This window comes from Oreochromis niloticus, linkage group LG18 (assembly GCF_001858045.2).
Source record: "Oreochromis niloticus isolate F11D_XX linkage group LG18, O_niloticus_UMD_NMBU, whole genome shotgun sequence".
NCBI classification, from domain to species: Eukaryota; Metazoa; Chordata; class Actinopteri; order Cichliformes; family Cichlidae; genus Oreochromis; species Oreochromis niloticus.
The window spans coordinates 34,780,513-34,800,755 of NC_031982.2; the positions used below are offsets into that span (position 1 = coordinate 34,780,513).

The window sequence follows — 20,243 nt, forward strand, 5'->3', positions numbered from 1 at the left end:
CCCAGAAATGTCGCTCCGTTGTTTGGACAATTTTATTTCTCGAGGAGCCAGAAAAACCTTATCGTCGCCGCCCGCACGTTTTGTACCTTAGGCTCATCAGAGACAATCATATCCAGGTAAAATCATTTCCTTTAATCTACACGCATTTAGGAATTACGTAGCTAATTACACGGATAATTTAATTATTGCCGGTGTTGTGCCAAAAAAGTGTTCGCCTGCCAAAACTGATTTCCAATGTTTCCGAGTGTAATATGTGTAATATCTTTATGTATGTTGGTAAATAGACTTCGGTGAACATGGTTTACTACAATAATTACCTGTTGTTCAAGTATCTTTATAACTCTGGTTATAATGTAGGTACAATTGATATATTTGTTGCGCTGTCTGCTGTCCTCTTGGCCAGATTACTCTTAAAAAATACATTTCTAATGCCAATAAGATTTTTTTTTAACTGGATAAATAAAGGATATATAAAAGTCACTGCCAAAAACTGATTGCAGCTTCTACCTGTTACAGGAATGTTGCTGGTGGCTCAGAGTGACGTGATATCACTAATGAGGGACACATTTCACATGTTTCACGTATTATAGACCAACAAGTTATTCATAGCAGGTTAAATACGAGTAATCAGTTTAGGGCAAAAACCGGAAATCAGTTTTTGGCAGACGATCATTTTTTGCCACAACATCGGTCATTCTCACACATGTACTGTATCATATAAAATATATAAACTAAATATCTTTGAAACGTATAGAATCTAATCTTTTGTTTATTTTTTTACATAGCACTTTATCAAACTGTTGTCTGCTACAGAGTTACAAGTATTATACTAATAATATAGCATCCACCATCTCCTGCTTGCATATTTCTGAAAACATCTTAGTGGTGTGGCAGCCACGAGTGAGCCCTGCAAACCCTGTGGATGGAGGATGCAGTAGACAGTGGGAGGAAGCATCCTAAAGCTCTTTGCAGACCACCCTGTGTGATTCTCCACTCGCCCACCAGAAAAGACAAACCGCAGGTCTCAGTTGCAGCAGCTCATCCACGTCTGATCTTGCTCGGGCAGATTCAGCAACACTGCCAGAGACTTCCTGTAATCTATTACAGTTGTTAAAGAAACGGTCCAGGAACAGGTCACTCAGGTTAATCCTGTGTGAACAACTGTAAATGTTGTTTTTTCATCTTTACATACTGTGTATTTGAAATATTCTTGTTTAATTGTTATTGTTATTTACTTTATTGCTATCAAATAAATATCCAAGTAATATTGTTCAAAGTTAGCGTTATGTTCATACGTGTTACAAATGCCTGTAAATCAGATTGAGTTCAGTGACAATTACTGTCTGTTTGAATCAATTTATTAATAACATAAAACCTTTAAACTAATGCAACACATATAACAATGTAACAAATATATTCAAATAAATAAATTTCTCAATACATAACTCATTTGGGAACTAATCTTTCTAGAAGTGAAAACAGTCTGTCCGTCCTCTCCCTGCTCTCCTCTCCTCAGCCTCTCTTTGCTGCCTCATGTCCTCTCTGATGAGGTCTAGCAGCTCATCATCTCTTTTCCTCTTTCTCCCTGTCGTAGGTGGCTGAGCCGCTTTGTCATCGCTGTCGTTTTGGTCACCCACTGCTGTGCTTGGCCCTGGACTGTCCTCAGGGAGAGAGGACATTAGGACAGGAGGCCTAATGGAAGGCATCTGTCCTATCACCTCATCCATGAGGGCAAACCAGGGCCAAGTAGCAGCAGTGGGCTTCCCACTGACCCCCTCTCCTGAGCCTGGATACTTGCAATCCTAAAGGCAGAGGAAATCAAAAATGACAGCAGGCAAATAAAAACACCACAACAACTCTTAGTAATTGCACATTTATTAACTTGTGTTCTTGAGAATTATCTTCTTGATAACACACATACGTACTTTGTATTCTTTAAAGTTATCTCATGTCTTCTGGCCTGCAAGGGGGTGACTTTCCCCTGCAGGCCCATCCTCTCCAGAATTGTCCTGATCACACACAACAAATAAGAGAAGAAAGGAAACCATGGCAACTATGTTAATCCCTAAGCCCAAAGGTTTTCACAGCAGAACACCAGAGGAACACCGTCTGGACATCACAGGTTCTGTACAGCAGCGGTCCGTGAGTCGTTTGGTACCGGGCCACAGAGTTAAGGCTCCGGTGTGAAATTTATGGTTTTCAGGGGTTTTATCGTTAACTCGGTTTCCCTGAGTCTTTCCCTTGTTGTAGTTGTGTCTTATTTTGAAAGAAATATTTACACGTTGCCATAGCGACCAGAGAGCATTAAGCGGCAGAGAGGAGGATGTTACTGTCAATATTGGCGCATTTTCAGGAGGACGCTGCTAATAAAGTTACACAATTACACAGTACATTCACGTTTATTATTATATTTACAAAATACCACAGTTTTTGTCTTGGTCGGATCATTTTATGTGGTTGTATTTATCCGCGATACCTTAAAGGCTCCGTGTCTGACATAAACCGGTCTGTGGCGCAAAAAGGTCGGGGACCGCTGCTGTACAGCATGAGGGTTAATAGGACCGCACTCATATGAATATGATGTGTACATTGATTTATTCTTGTACATCCACGCCGTAGCGGCCCAATTCTTCACCCCAGTGAAGAGGCGATCGTTTTCTCCTTGTTTTAATAAATTAAGCCGTTTGGTCTTTGTTCCCCACAACATATCACCAATTCGAAAAAAATCAAAATTAGCTGTATGTAGGCGGCAATACATGAAAAATCGCGGGACCCCCGATACAAGCTGGTTTACGGTTATTTTAAAGAAAAGAAACATGTCTATGCAGATGCCCAAAGCTTAACAACACGACCGATATAACAATTTAACTTTTGTACAAGCAGATTTTCATATACTTACATTTGAAAGTGTTTTCCTCTCCTGCTGCGACCACCATCGTTATCAGAAACAAATCTCCTCTATGACCCGCAATGACTCCTGGGATATAGTAGGACACGAAGGATACATCGGACCATCCTTAGAATTCAGGGCAAAGTAGGAGGCACATGTTGAGTACTCTTTGAATTCGGACACCCTTCGTCGCGTCGCCGTGACGTCATTGCCTCCAAATATGGCATCGAAGCATCCTTCCTCTGAATTCGGACACAGCTACGCCTCAAATTCGCAGAAAAGTAGGACGCATTTGTCGCCACATTTTGAGTGCTCTTTGAATTCGGACAGTCCTCGTCGTGTCGCTGTGACGTCATTGCATCCAAATATGGCATTTTAAGCATCCTTCCCCTGAATTCGGACACAGCCCCAGTGTTGAGCTTTGAACCCCACACACAGATTCGCCGTTTGAACCCAGACGCTCGATTCTGAAGGTTTTCCGGTCTCAGCTTTGATAAACGTGTGTCGAATTTGTTCTTTTACTTTGAAAACTCTGTTTGTAAAACTCGTAATAAAGTGGCTGAGAGTGTATTAAAGGCCACTCTAGCAGCCTGGAGGCTGGAGCCCGATTGGCTTCGGAGTTGTTTTCGTTCTTCAGGATTCAGATTTTGGTTCATTTGACATTATCATGACATCATCACAGGGCTCTGCGGGACTGAGATCTGTGGCTGCGTGCAATGAACTCAGCGTCATGTTTAATAAACCAGTCTGAGCTCATCGGAGCTTTGTGACGTCAAAAGATGGTACGCTGACGTCATAAAGGCACGGACGAGGTTTGCAGCAACACTCAAGTAAGCTGTGCCCCGCCCCCATCACACTGCAGGATGGACCCCTGCTTTCAGACTCTGAAGCTGCTGTCCTGTGATGGGCTGGTCGGATTTCTGATCGATGAGCACGTGTACTTCCTGTAGTGGTCAGTGAGTGAAAGGTTACAATAAAGACACGACCGATCATAACTTGGCTGTGTTAGAAATTATCCTTTCAAAATAAATCAGAATCAATGACGAATGGAGTAAAATTCTCTGTATTTGATTAATAACATCTCAATAAGAAATTGAGATATTTGTGGAGATATTTGCTGATCGATTTTTTCAGTTATTCCACACTGGAGAGATTCTTTGCTTTTATTTTGAAGGCGCAGTGTCTGGCGTCGTGTCTTCCGCTCGTTATGTAAACAGTAAAGATGGCGGCCTCCGGTGTTCTCCGTGCTGTCCTCAGGCAGACTCTGAGCAGGCTCGGGGGGTTCGGGCGGAGCCTGCATCACCCGCGAGCTGCACACAGGTGAGCGACTGAAACCTACGCACCAGGCTCCGGTCACATTTCACACGATTTGAGCCTCCCGCGTCCTCACACCAGAGTCCATTCAAAAATCCGCAGTTTTTACAGCTTCTCGGGTCCCCATCACTGCAGGCAGCGTTCAGTGCTGATGGGCAGAGGAAGGTTGCTGGTTTGAATTTCTGACAACAACAAACATCAGCAGCAGAACAGCTGGAATAACATCTGCACCTGCTCTGTTCCACACAGAGAGGAGGCCACACACACACACACACACACACACACACACACACAAACACATGACCAGAACTTGTCAACCAGGTGTAACCACGTGGTAATATGACAGTAACCGTGGCAACCATATCATGTGTATGTGAACTAAAAGTTTGAAGTTTTTACTCTCTTTTGCTTCTGCAGTCTGAGCATTAACACTGTCAGATGTCAGAACACCGCTGTGACATCACATCCTGTGGAGGGCTCACGCTGCTCGGCATGCTGGGTAACCGTGAGCGGAGGAGGAGGAGGGGTGCTGTGGGCAGCGCTCGGTACGGTTGGTTACAAACATTGTTCTTCATCAGCTTTCATAACCTGCAGGTTCCTGTGACCTCTGTGACCTCACACTGAGCTGCAGTCAGGGCTCTCCAGCACACCTTTCAAAGTAAAAGCTTAGGATCAGGAGCGTGTTAACACGGCTGCTGAGTCACTGAACCAAACTCCAGTCAAAAATCTGCTGATTTTACATCATCACCTCTGTGTGTGTGTGCAGCCTTCTCTCTGTTTGGCAGCAGTGAAGAAGACAAACGTGATGAAGCTCAGAGGAAGGAGGACGAGATGATCCTGCTGCTAAAGAAAGCCAAGGTACCACACACACACACAGCAGTGCTACTGTGTGTGTGTGTGTGTGTGTGTGTGTGTGTGTGTGTGGTGATGCTGTATATTAAAGAATAGTGTGTCCTGACCAGTGGTGCTTAAAGAGGACATGAAACACTGACCGTGCTCTCACACAGGTGGAACTCTGTCTGTGACGCTGGGTTTAAGTAACAAAGTTACTTGACAGCACCATCTGCTGTCAGCGTGGAGTGTGACTTCATGTGATTGGTTGGTTGTGGTCATCTGACTGTAGTGCTGCAGCGATGAGTTCATGTTATAAACCAGGATAAAGCGTCCACTTTACTGTCTGCAGCAGGAAGTGGCTGTTTTGGTAAAAACCAGCTGTTAGCCGTGATGTTGGGCTTTGTAAAGCACTTTATGAACAAAGGCTGAGTCTGTGTGAGCCAGGGGACAGGTGTGAGTCAGGTGTGAGTCCGGGGACAGGTGTGTGACACAGGGCTCTAGACTAACTTTTTGCCACGGTTGCACCGGTGTGCCTAACGTTTTTTTTAAAGCACAGAAGTTAGGCGCACTCAAATTTTTCAACCGCCTCAGTTAACACCGCAGTTTTACATGTGCACTTTTTTGGGGGGGAAATTGCTGTCCATACAGACAATATTCATTTCTAAATTATTAACTAACAATCTTGTAGTTAAAGTGCGTTGGCACTCTTTGGCAATACTGTAGAAAATGTTAAACTTAATCATCATCTCGGCTCCTCTGACGACCTGTTTGCTGCTGCCTGCTGCTGAAAGGCAGTGGGGAGAGGGGACACTTGGGCAGTGCATTTATTGCAGCATATAATGTGTTTTCTGGATACACTGCTGTTTTTTCAGCATTCAGAGATTGATGGCACCGTGTCAGAGCTGGCTGTGAATTTCAGACGGATCAGTCCTTAACTTAACACAAAAGTTGTCAATAGTTCTTTTCATCTTTTCTTATTACCCACAGCTACATCCACTCTGTCAGGCCTAGGCTGCTCACTAGGGCTGGGTATCATCACTGATTTCTATAATCCATTCGATTCTGGTTCTCAAAGTCCTGATTCGATTCAATTTAGCCTCAGACAGTCAGAAATATTATATTTCTGATCATTTATCAGCACTGATACATGTGAGACTTCATCAGAATTGTGAACATCACAGCAGATGCCTTTGTGTCAAAGTAACTGAGAATAAAACACAGAAAAACATGAAGGAGATTTTCCTGGTCTGGCGTTTTATAGCAGATAACCTTAAAAATATTCTGCAATTTTGCATAATTTTAAAAAGTTTAAATTTCTTCAGTATTGAACAGCAGAAATTAGGCTTTCTTGTCCGAGGTCATATAAGTGAACAAAGAAAAAGAAAAGAAAAAGACAGCGGCCGACAGCGCTGTAAACAACGGTAGACTGGTGGGTAATAAGCCAATGAATAATGCAGAAAACAGAGATTTGAGACGGGAAACTGATCTTGATGTACAGAGAGAGAGAGAGGGAGAGAGAGAGAGAGAGAGGGAGCTGTGCATGAAGTGTGATTTTTATCGTGGTGGAAGCAAAACAGCAAAAGTCAGAGGGAATTCATGACGACATTGATCAAATGTGAAGCGTAGTTTGCTGCTTCTTTTGCTGCTGGCTCGGCGAATTTTGGTTGGAGAGACAAAACCTGCAGCTCAGAATCAGCGCAAAAAGACGGAAACACAGCGCCGACCCGACGCATCAGAATTGCTAAGTTCCGACAGCGTGTCCGTGTTCGGGCCGTGGGGTGAGAAAGCCGAGAAAGACAAAGCTGATTCTGATGCATCAGGTCTGTGTTTACGTCTTTGTGTGGAATCCGTGTGCCTGCTCTCATTTACTGTTTGGTGGTTGTTGAAATAGTTTTGTGAGCTTTAATCTGAGAATCTGGCGTTTCTGGCAAAACACAGTGTCGGGGGAAATCTCCCAAATAGAAGGCTGCCAAAGTAAAACAGAGACACAGTGAGACAATATAATCAATCACATGTACATGGGGTGAAGTCTCTAATGAGAGTCACACAGTACTCTTCTTATTGCAGGTTATATAGGCACGTAGGTTACTCAACAGGGCGGAGGCAGTCTCCACCTGTTCTCAGAATATAGATTGCAAATGCATATCTTGCTAAAACGTTCTGTTCATATTATACTAAACATCTGCTTAAGTGGAACTTTCCGTTCCTCTTTACACAGGAACTTGTCTTCACAGGCATATGATAAGCATAGGCAAGGCTTCATGTTTATCAGGGTGAATCGTCATTCAGAGTTTACACAAACACAAGCAAAGCATATTTGAATAATAAACAAAATCTTTTCACACACAGTTATATTTAAAAATCAATTCAGGATTTAATGAATCGATATCGCTTCGTTCAAGCTACTCACCTCCCTCTTCCAACTGCACTTTCAACTGGACCACGGCCAATCAGAGAGGTCCCACCCATGACTATCTCTGATTGGTTTAGTCCACGATAGGGGCAATTTGGTCGCACTCTAGAACCCTGTGACAGGTGTGTGACAGGCGACAGGCGGTTACCGGACCCAGGAACTGATTGTTCCTCCTCTGGCCGAGTGGACCATAGCTTCCTAATTCTACACAGACGCTCTCACAACCCAAATCCTGACGTCGGTTTTGAACAAATATATTTATATTTTATATTATAAAATTAAATGTATGTGTGCTGTGTGCATTTTGTTCGTTCCTAAGCTGTGAGACTACACCAACCAAAACACTGTCTTTGGTTATTAACATGTGAAATGATGCAGGCACTTGAAAAGTAACATAAAATTATTTGTCACTAGAAAAACACAAACTTAACGTACTTAAAGTTCTGTGAGGTCACAAAACCCTGTTTACTCTTTCCCTCCCAGGCTTCCAGACTTCTGATTGGCCAACATTTTGTTTTTAGCGTTTACATGTGGACGGGATTTTAAAAAAAACAAAAAAGGAAAAACCTCTGCATTCAAAAATACTCATGTACATGTGGACAGAGCCTTAAACCCACCGTCACAGAGTCACACCTGTGTGTAAGCACGGTCAGTGGGGTCAGTGGGTCATCTTCTGTAACAGCAGCTGTACTGACAACTCTGTGTGTGTGTGTGTCAGCTCAGCGTGCATCGGGGTCAGCTGCAGGCCGCCTCGGGGTTCCTCCATCAGGCCGTTGTTCTTGCTCATCAGACGCACAACAACCAGGCCATCATCTACACCTACAGCCTGGTAACCTCTGACCTCTGACCTCCTTGAAACTCTCACACACACTCAGCTGTTTGCCTGTTTATCACTCACCTGTCTCCTCAGATGGCGAACCTGGCCTACGTGCAGGGTCAGCTGGACAGCGTGAGTATCTGCTCCATCACAGAGAGGAAACGGTGACACCTGCTGGTGGAGGCTGGGACTGATCACAGAGCACACAAACACTGATCGACTGTCACAGCAAATGTTTATTATGATCAAAAACAATCAGAACAAATGTTCAGTTTGTAAACAGTCATGATGCGAGCGTTTGTTTTTGCACTTCTTTGTGTCACATGTTGGAGGCGGGGCCTCTGACGTGAGCGTGTGCTTTAGAGGATATGCTGGGCTTCTGTGAGGTGGACTCAGGCCGGTCGGTGTTACAGCGCGTGCTTAGAATGGGACAGTCGTTGTCGGGCAGTTGCGTGGAGATGATCAGGGCAGCGTTTAGCACCGATGGCTCAGTGATGGTGCCAGAGACGCCATCTGGGTCAGACGCCGGACCCGCGGATCACGCCAGGTGATACAGATGTGCGACTGGAGTCCTCCATCTTTGTTTGTGCTGTTTGAGCAGTAGGAGGGGTCCACAGTGACCTTCAGCAGGTAGGCCATGCTCCAGTGGACCTGCCATCAAACAGGAAGTGAAGTTGTTGCCCTCCATTCACAGAAACAGGAAGTTTACCTGGAGAAAGCATCCCCCTGTGTGAGCGTTATCCTGACGTCATTAGAAGTTTCCACCTAAACATGATATAGCATGTTCTGACTGAGAGATTTCTGAAACATTCAAACGTACAGCTCTGCTATCACTTCCAACATAAATGAAGACAGAAAACTAAACAGCAGTGACGTTTGTAGGGTTACTGAAGTTGGGCTAGCTGCTATATAATGATGTGCTACGTGATCGCTAGCGACACAGCTATGTTAGCATAGCATAAACACAGTGAAGCTGGAGGATGAACGCTAACTTTTTTCCACTCGATAAAAGTTAACGTGAGGGTTCCTGATGGTTAGGGACAAATGCAATCGCATGGCAGGATGCTGTAAACGGACCAAACTTCAGTCAGGAGAACAACTGAGATAATCCATCCACAATACCAGGTTAGTCATTAATATACTGCTGCATGGGCTGGGCTGTAGTTACATCGGAAGGGTTTAAACACTGAGCTTTAAAATGAACAGTGGTAATAAAAACAGGACGACAGTGATCACTGACTGTTTTTAGGGGCTTGTTCAGATTAAATAGAACAAGATACAAAGCATTTAAAAACATAGCAGCCTTAATAAACACAGAGTTGTTTGTTCATACGTCGTCACTTAAAGCCTCTGACGAGCTCAGTGTTCACACCCAGCGGAGACCGGTTTCTCCTCCGCTCGCTTTCGACGTTCGTTCTCGGCGACCTCGTTAATATGAAACATTTTTTCAGAGCCGAAGGGTCTGTCTGCTATTGGCTGGCTCTCTGTAATGTCATCCTTTGTGCTCCTGTTTCTCGCAGGCTGAGAAACTCTTCAAAGCAGCGATGAGCTTCATGCTGGCGGGAGGAACTCCGCAGGTCAGTGCTCGTTCGTTTCACCTGGAATTCAGCGGGTGAACCCACCTGACCTTCTGTCTGGCCGTTTCTCAATTCCCAAGTATGCGAGTACGTACTCGCGTTCTCGGTGAGTACGTACCCGCCGAGAACGCGAGCACGGACTCGCGATATGTACAATTGGAACACCTGCGTACGTGATGATGTCACAGGTCCGGAGTTTTTACTGCCGTCCCCTCCTAATTTAACTGTGAGTAACATGTTATGAAGCTTAACTGTAATCACAGCCAAACCGGTTTACTCAGGAACAAATAAAACACTGAAATAAACCAAACATTAACATTTAGACGTGATCTAAGTGACTTATATATCATGTTTAACCTCAGTAGTGAAACCTCTATTAATAAAAATAGTGTACATGTACATACGTGTACATACCTTAATAAAAACAAGCAGGTGAGATGTTAGAACGCTTTTATTTCTATTCTAGTGGACACTCAATACTATAGACAGCTGCTGGGGTTTCTTTAACCTGAGTAGTGAGAAGACCGCGACCGGGGGGGGGGGGGGGGACGATGTGCCGGGAGTCCGCTGTTGAGTTTTGGACGAAATGCATTCTGGGATATTTAGCTGTCCCAAGTCCACACCGATGCATGCTCGATAAAACGGGCGGAGCGAGAACACATCCGGGACTTTTTCGCGTTCTCGGCTTGATGCGTACTTGGTCTCCGACTGATGACGTATCACGAGTACACGAGAACGCAAGTACGCACAAGTACGCATATTGAGAAACGCCCTCTGTTTCCAGGACGACAATGCCGTCATTGAGATGTCGCTGAAGCTGGCCACCATCTACGCCGAGCAGAACAAGTGAGAGCAGATTCAGCTGGTCAGCTGACAGGAAGCTGAGGTCACAGCTCTCTGACTGTCTGTGTGCTTTCTTGTTTGAGGGCGGAGCTTGCGGAGCACGGTTTCAGGTTCTGTATGGAGTCTCTGGAGGTGAAACTGGAGAAGCACAAAGAGCTCCTGGGAGAGGAGCCCACAGGTGAGTGGCACGGGGGGGGCGGAGTTAGAGCGGGTCACATGAACCCCTTTGCCTTTGAATAAAATCAAAATAAGGAGGGAGGAGCTAAACAGCTGGCTACAGATGAGCTGAAGGAGGAATCAGCAGATCCTGCAGAGTTTGGTGGCCTCGTTAGTCCCTCTGCTGGGACTCGAAGGCACTCTGCTGATGCCTGCTGCTGAGTTTAAATGTGATCATGAAGTCACGTGACTCACCCGCGTGTCGCCCTCAGAGGAGCAGGAGGCTCTTAGGAAGGAGACCCGCCTCCTGCTCGGGCTGTGTTTGGACTCACGGGCTCGGTACCAAGCGTCCATGCTGCACCTGAAACAGGCTGGACAGGATTACCGGGACGCCCTGAACATCTGCCGCCAGGAGCAGGGAGAGACACACCCACAGGTAATCACGCCCACAGGTAATCACGCCCACAGGTAGACTTATCTGTCGGTATCTAAACTCTTCTTTGTGTCTCTGTCAGACCCTTGTGCTGATGAGCGACCTGGCCACCATCTTGGATCTGCAGGGTCACCATGACGATGCCCTGGCACTGGTCTGGCGGGCGGTGGAACTGAGCCGCTCAGCTGGACACCCGGACCTCCATGTGCTGCTGGGAAACATGGCGGGTATCCTGCTGCACACAGGTGAGTGAGGAACAGATCGGGGGGCGGGTCTTACTTCGTCAGTCTCACGCCGTCTGGTCCTGTCCCTCAGGCCGGCTGGATGACTCGGTGCGGTTTTACCAGGAGGCTCTGGGTCTGGCCCGGCAGGCCGGAGACCAAGAGGCTGTGGACAGGATCCAGGAGGGACTGAAGGAGGTAAAGGAGAGGAGGAGCCAGGAGACGAAGGAGGAAGAAGAGGCAGCTGCAACCGCTCAGTGACCCAGACTCATCAGAACCGCTCCTCCTCCTTCGACTCCACCTCTTCTTCTGTGGTGTTTGCCCTCTCATTGGTAGCTCTGAGGACCCGCTCTGTGTTCTGCTGCCCCGCTGAGAAACACCAAATACCAGCCGGGACTGAAATCTGCTCCAGAACCAATCAGAACCAGGACGAAGGTCCAGACCCTGAACACGCCCACCCCTCCCCCCATCAGTGCTGAAGCTGCAGCTCACCTGTGAGCTCACCTGTCAGCAGGAGACATAAATATTTATGAAGCTGTAAACTTGTCACGTGCTTTTCTTTGAACTTTACTGGTGGGGACCAAAATCCAGGTCCTCACAGGGCTGAAGGCCTTTTTCACACTCAGAATGTGGTTTTAGTGTCAGGGCCACAGTTGGGCCATGGTTAGGGTTATGTCAACTGTCCCCACAAGGACATGAATACGCACATGTGTGTGTGTGTGCACAGGTTCCCACGCAGTGTGACGCAGGTGAACTTCCTGTTTCTGTTTACGGAACATGTCAGAATAAAAGCTCACTGATGACGGTAAACAAGAATCAGCTGCTGCTGCAAAAACAACAGATTAACACACACACACACACACACAAATATTATAGTCTTAAAGGCCTCTGTGTGTGTGTGTGTGTGTCTGTCTGACTGAGTAGCACAGAAGCATGAATTTCACCTGTGACCTTTGTAGGGATGGGTATTGATAGCTTTGACCACAAACTTAGTCACTGCTCGGTGACATTCGTCTATCCTGGCCTGAAAGGAGACGCTACCGGTAGACTGCAGCGAGAACTGCCAGCCAGACTCTGTCTGTCTCATCATGGTCGCCTAAATGCACAGTAATGGCAGGTTTTGTAATAAAGCAGATCGCGCTAACATAATATGCACTGTTAGCTGATTATTTACCTGCCGCATTAACGGGAGAGGACGTGCAAACGTTACCGCTGCTGCTGGGTTGAGATTCACGAGTCCGGAGCGGAATTAAAAACACGACATTCATTTAAGGTCATCGCGTGTTTTGTGAGCAAATGCTTTTGCATATTCGTAGTGTTTCCTCCTTTAAATGAAATATCTACTGTGCAAGTACTGCAAGTTGCCCTGTTGTCATCCGTTTATAACCAAACTTTTGAGCGTTTGAGCCGCTTAGGCGCCGTGTTTCCTGCCAGGTAAATGACACTCCGCAATGTGGTGACGTCATTCGGGGTGACTGGAATCGATAAGGGAATCGTTTGCAAAAATGGCAAACGATTCCAAGGAATTGAAACAGTGGGAACCGGTTCTCAACAAGAACTGGGTTTCGATACCCATCCCTAGACCTTTGACCTCCCACAGTGTGAGCTGTCTATACGGGTGTCCAAATTCATGGGCTGCATCCTCCTGAGGGCCCGTCCTTTGTGGTCTACGTGGGCCGGGTCCTCAGAAGGTCGCGTAGGCCGGAAGTAAACAGCTTTGAAATCGGACGGTCTAGCCTTCAGCTTTCCTTCACCGCTGTCTCGGTGGAGACGGCGGTGAAGGAAATCTAAAATATAACAGGACCTGGTGTAAATTCTCAACCATCTCACACTTCTGTTTAATCAGCTTTCTGTTTGTAACATTTTTAGGTTATCAAGGTGACTTACATATCATGCTTAACCTGAGTAGCCTTCAGCGCGTCGCGGTGACGTAATCGCTCTACAAATGCGGCCTCAGGAGGATGCTCTGATGTTCTCCTTAGAACCAAGCATAAAACAGGTCTAATAAAAGCTCCTCACGTCACCAAACTGCTGGACAGGAGGTCAGAAGGCACCACAGGAAGTAAAATAGAGATCGAAAAGTGGTGGAACAAGTGATGTGGTCTGAGCTTCAAGAGAAGAAGAAGAAGAGGCGACGTGAAGGACAAAAGGAGACAAGGATGTATTTGTACAGCACACGTTATTCCACGTAAACACTGACCGTGCTCTGAACAGGTGGAACTCTGTGTTTAAAAACATGTTCAGCGCCATGTGCTGTCAGCGCGGCGAACAACGTCATGTGATTAGTTGGTTGAGGCTAACAGACTCACATTAGTTTATGTTAGCTAACTACTGACAGGATTGACACCTCAGAGGAAAATAAGGACAGTGAAACTAAACATGAGTGTGAGGGGATCACTGTAGTGCTGCAGCGATGAGTTCATGTTATAAACCAGGATAAACCGTCCACTTTACTGTCTGCTGCAGGAAGTGGCTGTTTGGCTAAAAACCAGAAAACCAGCTGTTAGCCGTGATGTTGGGCTTTGTAAAGCACTTTATGTACGAGGGCTGAGTCTGTGTGAGCCAGGGGACAGGCGAGAGCCAGGGGACAGGCGTTAGCCAGGGGACAGGCGAGAGCCAGGGGACAGGCGTGAGCCAGGGGACAGCCGTGAGCCACGGGACAGGCGTGAGCCAGGGGACAGGCGTGAGCCAGGGGACAGGCGAGAGCCAGGGGACAGGCGTTTGCCACGGGACAGGCGTGAGCCAGGGGACAGGCAATAGCCACGGGACAGGCGTGAGCCAGGGGACAGGCGTGAGCCACGGGACAGGCGTGAGCCAGGGGACAGCCGTGAGCCACGGGACAGGCGTGAGCCAGGGGACAGCCGTGAGCCACGGGACAGCCGTGAGCCAGGGGACAGCCGTGAGCCAGGGGACAGGCGAGAGCCAGGGGACAGCCGTGAGCCACGGGACAGGCGAGAGCCAGGGGACAGGCGAGAGCCAGGGGACAGGCGTTAGCCAGGGGACAGGTGAGAGCCAGGGGACAGGCGTGAGCCAGGGGACAGGCGATAGCCAGGGGACAGGCGTGAGCCACGGGACAGGCGTGAGCCAGGGGACAGGCGTGAGCCACGGGACAGGCGTGAGCCAGGGGACAGGCGAGAGCCACGGGACAGGCGAGAGCCAGGGGACAGGCGAGAGCCAGGGGACAGGCGAGAGCCACGGGACAGGCGTGAGCCAGGGGACAGGCGAGAGCCACGGGACAGGCGAGAGCCAGGGGACAGGCGAGAGCCACGGGACAGGCGTGAGCCAGGGGACAGCCGTGAGCCACGGGACAGGCGAGAGCCACGGGACAGGCGTGAGCCAGGGGACAGGCGAGAGCCACGGGACAGGCGTGAGCCACGGGACAGGCGTGAGCCAGGGGACAGGCGAGAGCCACGGGACAGGCGAGAGCCACGGGACAGGCGTGAGCCAGGGGACAGGCGAGAGCCAGGGGACAGGCGTGAGCCACGGGACAGCCGTGAGCCACGGGACAGGGGAGAGCCACGGGACCGGCGAGAGCCAGGGGACAGGCGTGAGCCGTGACCCAGGGGATAGGTGGTTGGCGAACCCAAGAACAGATTTTTCCTCCTCTGGCCATAAAATAATCTTTGTGTTCCCAAACAGGTCGCTACGTCACAGCTTAGAACACGCACATCACACCACAGACAGGACTGTGTGTTACTGAAGCACGAGCATCAGCACTGAGACCTGATCCTGGAACAGAACACAGGACTGCAAAAGTCAAGTCAAGTCAAGTCAAGTCAAGTTTATTTATAAAGCACATTTAAAAACAACCGAGGCTGACCAAAGTGCTGTACAATAAAATACAAATATAAAATACTATAAAACACAGGTACATAAAATGCCTCACAAATAAAACAATAAATTAAAACAATAGGTTAAACCTTGCTAAAAGCCAGTGAAAATAGGTGAGTTTTAAGAGCAGTTTTAAAAGTTCCTAGGCTTGTGGAGAATCTGATGTGAGGGGGTAGACTGTTCCACAGTCTGGGTGCAGCCACAGCAAAAGCCCTCTCTCCCCTAGTCTTTAATCTGTACCTGGGAACATCTAAAAGCATCAAGTCTGCTGACCTCAAAGATCTCCTGGGGCAGTAAATGCTAAGAAGCTCTGCCAGATAAGGAGGTGCAGTGCCGTTAAGAACCTTAAAAACCAGCAGTAAAATTTTAAAATCAATCCTAAAAGCAACTGGGAGCCAGTGGAGAGAGCAGAGGACCGGAGTCATGTGGTCTCTCTTTTTGGAACCGGTCAGCATGCGAGCAGCAGCGTTCTGCACCAGTTGGAGGCGATGCAAACAGGAACGATCTAAACCAGCATAAAGGGAGTTACAGTAGTCCAGCCGTGAAGTGATAAAAGCATGGACCACCCTTTCTAGATCGTTCCTGCACAGATAGGACTTGACTTTAGCTAAAATCCGTAGGTGATAAAAAGATCCCTTGACTACGGAGCTGATTTGTTTATCAAATTTAAAAGCACTGTCAAAAGTAACACCGAGGCTCTTAATAGAGGAAGTACATTCAGAAGTTAGGGGTCCCATAAAATCAAAAGAAGAGTTAGGGTCTTTAGGAAGCCCAAACACAATGACTTCAGTTTTACTTTCATTTAGATGTAGAAAGTTAAGAGCCATCCAAGTCTTAACGTCCGACAGACAGGAGAATAACGGCTGCAAAGAGTCCTTACAGTCTAACCTCAGTGGGAGGTAGATCTGAATGTCATCAGCAAAAAAGTGAAAGGACACATTATGTTTGCGCAGCACATCGCCCAGAGGGAGCAAATACAAAATAAACAGCAGGGGACCTAGAATGGACCCCTGAGGTACACCACAAGTTAAAGGAGCTCTGGGAGATGACAGTTCACCGAGGTGAACAGAAAAACTCCTGTTATCCAGGTAGGACTGGAAAAACTTTAAAACAGTACCTTTCAGACCGACACAGTGTTCTAGGCGGGATAACAGTATGTTGTGATCGACAGTGTCGAAGGCTGCTGTCAGGTCTAAGGTTACTAGGACAGCAGCATGACCAGAGTCTACAGTTAAAAGCAAATCATTAAAAGTGTATCAAAAGTGTATATAAGGAGACAGGGAAGGACATAAGGAGACATAGGGAAGGACAGAAGGAGTCAGATAAGGACATAAGGTGACAGATAATGACATAAGGAGACATAGGGAAGGACATAAGGAGACAGTGAAGGACATAGGGAAGGTCATAAGGAGACAGTGAAGGACATGAGGAAGGACATGAGGAAGGACATAAGGAGACAGGAAAAGTTTTTCGCGCGGCTGATGTCGTGAGACCGTGAAGCTGATTATATGAACACACACACACACACACACACACACACACACCTATACGTTCCCATAGGCACCGTCACACCTGAACAAGTTAGGTACAGTCATCATTTACCTGTAAACACACACACACACACGGTGGGGTGAAACTGTGGGAATGAACATAATTGCTGTTGTCCTAACAGGTTAATTAAACACACACACATACACACACACACACACACAGCTGTGGTTATAAAAGCAGCTGCAGACGGCATGTCTCTGTTTCTGCTGGACGACGGTGACTCGACACCTGAACAGGTACGAACACAAACACACACAGAGGTCAGAGGTCAGACACATTATCATAATAACTTTATTTAAGACCACATTTTCAAATCCATGTTTCAAACAGCTTTAGCTTCACCTGTGGTTCACCTGTGGTTCACCTGTGGTTCACGTTAACTTGGCTCACAGTAAGAAGGTGGTGCGTTTGGGTGGGATGTTTCACTTCTTAAGTACAGATCCTCTACGTTGGGGCTGGGTATCGTCAGTGATTTCTAGAATAGATTCGATTCCAATTCACAAGGTCCCGATTCGATTGAATTCAATTCAATTTGAATCAGGGAAAACTGGCCTCAGACAGTCAGAAATATTAACATATTATAAACAAAGCTGACACTGTGAGACTTCATCAGAGGTGTGAGCATCACAGCAGATGTCTTTGTGTCAGAGTAACTGAGGATAAAACATGAAGCAGATTTTCCTGGCCTGGCTTTTTATAACAGATAACCTTAAAATATTCTGCAGTAGAACAAAAACTGAAGAAAACCATGAATCAACATGTGAACATGACCTGATGCTGCTGAAGGGAAGCAGACCAAAGTCCCAGAGGTTTGTTTACAGACACAGCTGAGAGTTTGTAATTTGGGATCATTTTAAAAATGTTAAATTTCTTCGTAATTAAACAGCAGAAATGAGACTTTCTTGTCGGAAGTCAGTTAAATAAAAAACAAAAAACAAAACAGTGGCCGACAGTAGACTGGTGCGTAATAATCAAGCGAATAATGCAGAAAACAGGGATTTTTAGATGGGAAACTGCTCCTGAAGTACACTGAGAGAGAGAGAGAGAGAACTGTGCATGAAGTGTCATTTTATCGTGATGGAAGCAGAACAGCCAAAGTCAGAATGAATTCATGACGATGTTTATGTGAAGCGAAATGTGAAGAATATTTTGCATCTTCTTTTGCTGCTGGTTCAGTCAGATTTGGTTGGAGGGAGGTGAAACCTGCAGCTTCAGAATCAGCGCAAAAAAAGACGTAAACACAAAGCGTGGACCCGCCGATGCATCAGAATCTGTGAGCTTTGTGTTTATGTCTTTGTGCTCGTGTACCTGCTCTCATTTACTGTTTTAGCTGTTTGGTGGTTGTTGAAGTAGTTTTGTGAGCTTTAACCTGAGATTCTGCCTTTTCGGGCAAAATACATTTATATTTAAAAATCAGTTCAGGATTTGAATGAATCGATATCACGTTATCCAAGCTAGAATCAATTTTAATCTGAAAATCGATAATCAAAACCCAGCCCTACTCTACATACTCTTAAAGGTGAAAGAGTACAGGCTCTCAGCTGTGTGCAGGACGTTTGTATAGCTGTCTGAACCGCATGGACCGTGTGGACCATGTGCTATATTCATGTAATAATAACATTTTAGTTTGATTGTTTTTACTTGTGCAGTCAGGGTGACGGTGGACTCGCATCTGTGCAGAGGCTCAGTGGGAATAAGAAAGGCTGTGATCAGCTGACCTGCTGCTCTGTGCATTTACACACCTGACTCCACGAGGATGGAAGCAGATGTTTCACAGCTGGCTGATTTCAGACGGTAAACTACATCTCCCACAATGCGTATTGACTGTTTGAACCCCAGTGCCCCCGATACTGGGCAAGAGGGAGAACATATAGTTTAACGTGATGTAGGAGACGTCAGACTGTCAGCCTAAAGCTCATCAAACCATTTTAACGAGCAGCAAACAGCTAAAACAGCAACAACCACAGAGCAGGTAATTCTCCATGTGCAGGACAGGACCATCAGGGACAGCTCACAGTCCAGGTTTCATCAATCTGAGCTAAACTGACTGAACCGGCAGCCAAAGAAGATCCAAAGTACGCTTCAAACATCCTCATTCATCCCCTCTGACTTTGGCTCTTACTTCCTGCACAGCTCCCTCTCTCTCTGTGTCCTCACAGACCAGTTTACCATCAATGCTCTGCTATTATCACGCACCAGTCTGCTGCTGTGTTCAGTGTGTCGGCCTCTGACATCACAGCCTCATTTCTGCTCTACTGAACACATGTAAACCTCAATGAGTGCTCAGCTGGGTCTGTAATCCAACCTCTGGGACTTTGTGAAAAACACAAACGTTTATGTTTTTTGTTTTCTGCTATAGAAATCAGTTTTTTATGACTGCAGTTAAAAACCTGTGCAGTGAGCTTGCACGACTTCTTCTCTAATGTTATTTCTCACAGTTTAAACAGTCGTGCTGACAGCAGCTTTTTCTTCATCATGTAGAAAACCACTTTAATATGGGACTTCTTTACCCTGAAGTTTCACCAGTCCAACCCAGCCAAGATCACAGTGGGCTGTCTGTGGGCTGCGGTGTAAACCAGTTGGACCAGTAGACGGTTTACGGCTGGTGTGATGGTGGAAGTCAGTGAATGAATCTGTGCTACACTTGGTGTAAGCTAACTGTGAGCATGAACCCACAGCCACTGTGCAGCAGTCACACACTTTACTGTAAACCAATCACAGTGCAGCAAACTCACCTGTTCATCCTGCAGAGGATTCTCATGCAGCCTTTAAATAACACAGTCAGTCTGCCTCAGTTTGATTAGCAGCAGGTTTATGAACAAACACAATGTGAGACAATATCTCACACATTTTTACTGGAGAATGTACAAACGTACTTAAAGGGATCATAGAAATAAAAACAGATCTTTAAAAAAAGTAGATGTTAAAAAACACCAATCATGTTCTTAGAGTCACTGGTTTAGCTTTGTGTAAACATGTGGTGACAACTTTGGCCATAGGGGGCACCACTGTGCAGCCATCAATAAGCATCGCTTTCTTCTCTGAACATGTTTTTGCTGAAATATGACTTCAGACTCATTGCATGTTTGTGTGCTAGCTTTAATAACCTGCAGGAGGACCTCCTGAATAAGAAAGCTTAAATGTGGTATTACATTCTCTTCAGGCGATATCTCACAAAGGTCACAGCTGGTGTTTCGTTCATATTCTGCTTAACTGTCGTTAATGTAACTACAGCTTTCTCCAGCAGAGGGCAGTGTTTCAGCACACAGAGTAGTGCCCATATGTAAGCAAAACAAACAAGAGAACACAGTATTCAGTCAGATACCAGAGTACAGCTGCACTGCAGACCCAAGACCCATTCCA

General features: G+C 46.4%; 2 protein-coding genes across 2 annotated transcripts in view; both read left to right on the forward strand.

Moving 5' to 3' along the window:
• The first annotated feature begins 4,056 nt into the window (after positions 1–4,056).
• Positions 4,057–12,040, forward strand: ttc19 (tetratricopeptide repeat domain 19). The gene is made up of 11 exons (XM_019348380.2): positions 4,057–4,210; positions 4,622–4,749; positions 4,971–5,062; positions 8,170–8,280; positions 8,362–8,400; positions 9,789–9,845; positions 10,630–10,691; positions 10,772–10,866; positions 11,117–11,280; positions 11,360–11,522; positions 11,593–12,040. Exons 1-11 carry the CDS (start codon positions 4,113–4,115, stop codon positions 11,757–11,759), a joined length of 1,176 nt encoding a protein of 391 aa, XP_019203925.1. The 5' UTR covers positions 4,057–4,112; the 3' UTR covers positions 11,760–12,040.
• A 5,040-nt stretch (positions 12,041–17,080) lies between these two features.
• The window catches only part of LOC100692224 (anion exchange protein 2), a 34,983-nt gene continuing 31,820 nt past the window's right edge, over positions 17,081–20,243 (forward strand). The window contains exon 1 of the mRNA XM_019348250.2: positions 17,081–17,116. The gene's annotated coding sequence lies outside the window, so the exon portion shown is untranslated. The remainder of the gene's footprint in view (positions 17,117–20,243) is intronic.

Coding starts and splice junctions, on each gene's coding strand:
- ttc19 (XM_019348380.2), top strand. CDS start 4,113: ATGGCGGCCTCCGGTGTTCTCCGTGCTGTCCTCAGGCAGACTCTGAGC. Junction 10,692..10,771: donor ATCTACGCCGAGCAGAACAA/GTGAGAGCAGAT, acceptor TTCTTGTTTGAG/GGCGGAGCTTGCGGAGCACG. Junction 11,281..11,359: donor AGGGAGAGACACACCCACAG/GTAATCACGCCC, acceptor TGTCTCTGTCAG/ACCCTTGTGCTGATGAGCGA.